The 4,015-nt window shown below is 43.1% G+C and overlaps 1 protein-coding gene across 1 annotated transcript; it reads right to left on the bottom strand.

The window, feature by feature from the left end:
- Positions 1 to 961: 961 nt before the first annotated feature.
- Positions 962 to 1,561, bottom strand: LOC122084964. Its single transcript, XM_042653373.1, has one exon. The coding sequence runs from the start codon at positions 1,559 to 1,561 to the stop codon at positions 962 to 964; it is 600 nt and encodes a 199-aa protein (XP_042509307.1).
- Between the last annotated feature and the right edge of the window lie 2,454 nt (positions 1,562 to 4,015).

Raw genomic sequence — 4,015 nt, 5'->3', positions numbered from 1 at the left:
TGCCAACTCCGAGGCAAGGCTGATATTCTCAGATATTATTTTCCCCTTCTGGAATGCACCTTGTTCCTCTGAGATCAGCCTGGGAAGCAGCGCTAAAACTCTATTTACCATAATTTTTTATAGCACCTTACAAAAGAAATTCCCCATACAGATCGGCCTAAACTTGTCCAGGGTCACAGCTCCCGGCACCTTCGGAATTAGAGTAAGAAAACAGTTGTTCACACCCTTAGGAAGAAACCCCGTTCTGAAGAAGTGCCTCACAGCTCTGCAAAAGTCCGCTTCCACTATATTCCAAACTCTTCTAAAGAATTTCCCATGAAATCCATCAGGCCCAGGAGAGCTATCTGGATCCACCTCCCAAACAGAGTTTTTTATTTCTTCCAAAGAGGGTATAGTCTCTAAACCCAGTGCACCTGCCTCACTAATCTCCTTGGGGATACAATTCAATAAATCATGATGTGGAGTAGTCTGAGCGGCACTATGGAAGGCTTCATAATATTCAGAAATGTAAGATGACAACCTCTGCTGGTCACTAATCCATTCACCATTCATATTCTTCAAGGTACGAATTTGATTTCGCGACCGTCTCATTTGTACAGAGAGGTGGAAGTATTTTGAGTTCGTGTCCCCGTCTTTCATCCACCTCTGTTTGGCCTTTTGAGACCAAAAACTGTCTTTTATTTGAGTTGCTTTTAAGAGATATGTCTTAGCGTCTGCCTCTCAGTTAAACAGATCATCCGTCATCCCTGATGCCTCAATTTCTTCCTGAATCTAATCCAGATTTTTCGAAGCTTTCTTTACTTCTTCATCAACATTAGGGAAATTATTCCTGGCCCAGCTTTTAATAAAATTTTTTATCTGCTTTAGCTTCTGAGAAAGCACCAAAATGGGGTTTCCTGACACCTCCTTATTCCACACCTCCCTGATAGTATCCTCAAAATTCACATTTTTCATCCAGAAATTATTGAGGGATGGCATCTGAGACCACCAGAACAGGGGCATGGTCCGAGGTAGTTCTTTGCAAAACAATTTGATTAATATTCTTGAACACCTCCAGCCAATTCCCATTACAGAAACTTCGATCCAGAACAGCTACAACATTTCCTCTGCGACGATTCTTAATCCACGTGAACTTTTTCCCCTGTGAAGGAGCTTGGACCAAAGCACACGTGTCCACCATTGCTTGAAACTCTGCCGCCGAGCTAGCATTAAATCTTCCTGGCCCCCTTTTTTCATTTGAAAGAAGAGTAGCATTAAAGTCCCCTATGACCAACCATGGAATATTTGGGTTCACCACCAAACCCAGGTCAGTCCAGAGCTCTCGGAAATTAACCTTAAAACAATTTGCATGAACGAAGGTCAATCCCACTGAGCAACCCAACCAATCCACCGTGACTGATAATTGTTGGTCAGACAAAGAAACAATTGAGGGACGAGAAGAACCTTGTCTCCACATAAGCCAAAGATTCAGAACCTTGTCCACCCGATCATTGTGAATTAAATCCCCAGAGTACCCTATTTTATTAAATAACAAAGAAGGAAAATCTGAAGCCTTCACCATCGGCTCAGCCAAACATACAAAATCAGGAGAGTGCTCCCTCAGGATCATCTTCAAAGCTCTAATACCAGCCGCCTTTCGCACACCTCAAATATTCCAAAATAAAATCTTCATGGAGAAATGATTTAATTTTGGACCTTGTCAGACTTATTCATCTGACCAACCTTCTTCTTACCCTTCTCTCCCTCCTTTATAAGTATTAGTATCAGATTTTTCCTTCGCAAGAAGGGCACGATCAACGACCCCTACTTCCTAAAAATTTAGAGTCACACGCCCATTTGCAATTTCTATCTCTGGAATACAGGAAATCTAAGAATCACGATTGCTGGGAAGGGTTCTGGATAAGTGACCGCCTCTTGAGGGCTGGCCAACCACACCACCGCTTCCCCTAGTCACCACATTCCATCGAGGGCGACTTGGTTTGGCCGAGTTCACTGGGTTCATGGTAGGAGCAAATCGTAGGGGCGTCAGAGGCAGCTTTCTGACTCTCCTCTTCAGACTCTGAGAGAGCATCATCATCTGGGTCAGAACCCGACCCTGATCCAAATCCTAGATCCGATCCAGCCACTAGGCCTTCCTCCAAAGAGGGAAGGCTTTGATTAGGGAGTATATTCCCACCATTACATTCCATATAGAGAGGATTGACTTTTGAATTTGAATTTTGGATGAGATCCAAATCCACATGAATATGGCCTTCCAAAATAGGGGTACCTTGATTTGATGATGATGAGGCATTTAAGGAAGGAGAATGATTTGATGCAGTTTCCACGTTTGATACATTCCCTGTGACTCGCTGAGTTGATATGACTCGAGCCGAGTCCACTCCATCTTCTACATAGATTACGCCTGGTACATCAACGTGATCTTTTGCAGCCTGTTTTTCATCCTCCTGCTTCTTCAATCGGCATTCTTCCACACCATGTCCCAGCCGCTTACAATAACCACAACGTGTTATACCATCTTCATACACAACCTTTTGCCTGAACCCAAAGATTTTTTTGGTTCCAGGCTCCAATCTCTCAACCTGCACTTCCTTAATACGAGGCACCGTTTCATTTTTTTCGATTTCAACCAAGACTCTAGCAAAGAATCCCATCAAGCCTTGCTTTGTGTGACGATCCAGAGCCACAGGTCGTCCAATTACCTTTGCTATTGAGAGCAGGACATTCTCATGCCAATATTCTAGGGGAAGGTCAAGGAAACGGATCCAGACCAGTTTAGTCCACACCTGTTTCTCATGGATGTTAAAGTCCGGTTTCCAGTGTTGGAAGCGGATTAACTGACCCTCGATCTTCAAAGGGCTCCTCTTCCAAACAGTAGCCTTATCTCCCTCACATCCGAATTGAAAAATGACATACCCCTTGCCAAGAGGGTGCAGCACCACTCCTTGGTTCAAGTTCCATTTTTCTGCTGCTTCTTGTCTCAATGCATCTAGGGAGATCAATCTGAAATCAACCCTCCCTATAAAAGCAAATCTAAATTTTTGCCTTTTTGACTCATAGTCGCACTGGGGGATCATGATTCTTCGGATATTACCTGCTTGGATTGGTTATGGGAGAGAGTCCATCGCTGGCCATGAGGCATTCCCCATAGCCCTTGCATATGACCTTCTTGGAGCAACACCATTAGTAGTGGCAGCTTGATTTAGAGGCACATTCTCAGTCACCTCCCTCACAGATCCCTCACCATTGTCAGTCTCATCACCTCCACCCTCCTCAGCTAGGCCTTGACTACCGGCCATGACGCAGCCGCCGTCCAGAAGAAGAGAACCAAGCTGAAAATCGCCTTCCAAATCGCCCCTAAAAAATCAGACCTCTTTTCCTCTCAGATCTACACCGACGGGATGGCCCAGTTACAACTCTGTTTAATATTATTAATATTTAAATAAATAAATAATAAAAATCCCAATATAAGCGGACTCCTCCTTTGATTCCGCTTAGAAATCTTAATCCTCTCTCTCTCTCTCTCTCTCTCTCTCGTTGCTTCTTCTTCAAAACCGTTCCTTCTTTCTTCTTTCTTTTTCAGTGCTCTCCAGTCTAGTTGAAGTTTTGTTTACCAATCTCATTGAAGATTTGCATACATGGTAAATTCTTATAGGTTAATAATATCTACCCAAGAAGTAATAATAAAATCCTAGATATTCAAGAGCTTTGTTTACTTTATAAATTCAAATTTGTCCTCTGCCATACATGCAAGCTTTACTGTCCAAATGCCTTCCCTGATGATTAATATGTAAACATGGTATTTGGATATATGTGGCCAAGTCTCTCATATGCTCGGTGCCTGAAAATAGTTATGTTGATTTTTTTCTTACCTCGTCCTATTTTGAGAGCAAAGCCAGAGAGAGAGAGAGAGAGAGAGAGAGAGAGAGAGAGAGAGAGAGAGATGATGATGATGGCGGTTGTAGAAAGAAGGAACCGCATTGAAGAAGAAGCAAGGAGAGAGAGAGAGAGATTT

This window comes from Macadamia integrifolia, chromosome 7 (genome assembly GCF_013358625.1).
Source record: "Macadamia integrifolia cultivar HAES 741 chromosome 7, SCU_Mint_v3, whole genome shotgun sequence".
Taxonomy (NCBI): Eukaryota; Viridiplantae; Streptophyta; class Magnoliopsida; order Proteales; family Proteaceae; genus Macadamia; species Macadamia integrifolia.
This window is presented reverse-complemented; position numbering and strand designations above follow the sequence as displayed.

Excerpts from the sequence above, each read along its gene's own strand:
- LOC122084964 (XM_042653373.1), bottom strand. The coding sequence starts at position 1,561 with ATGGTGAAGGCTTCAGATTTTCCTTCTTTGTTATTTAATAAAATAGGG.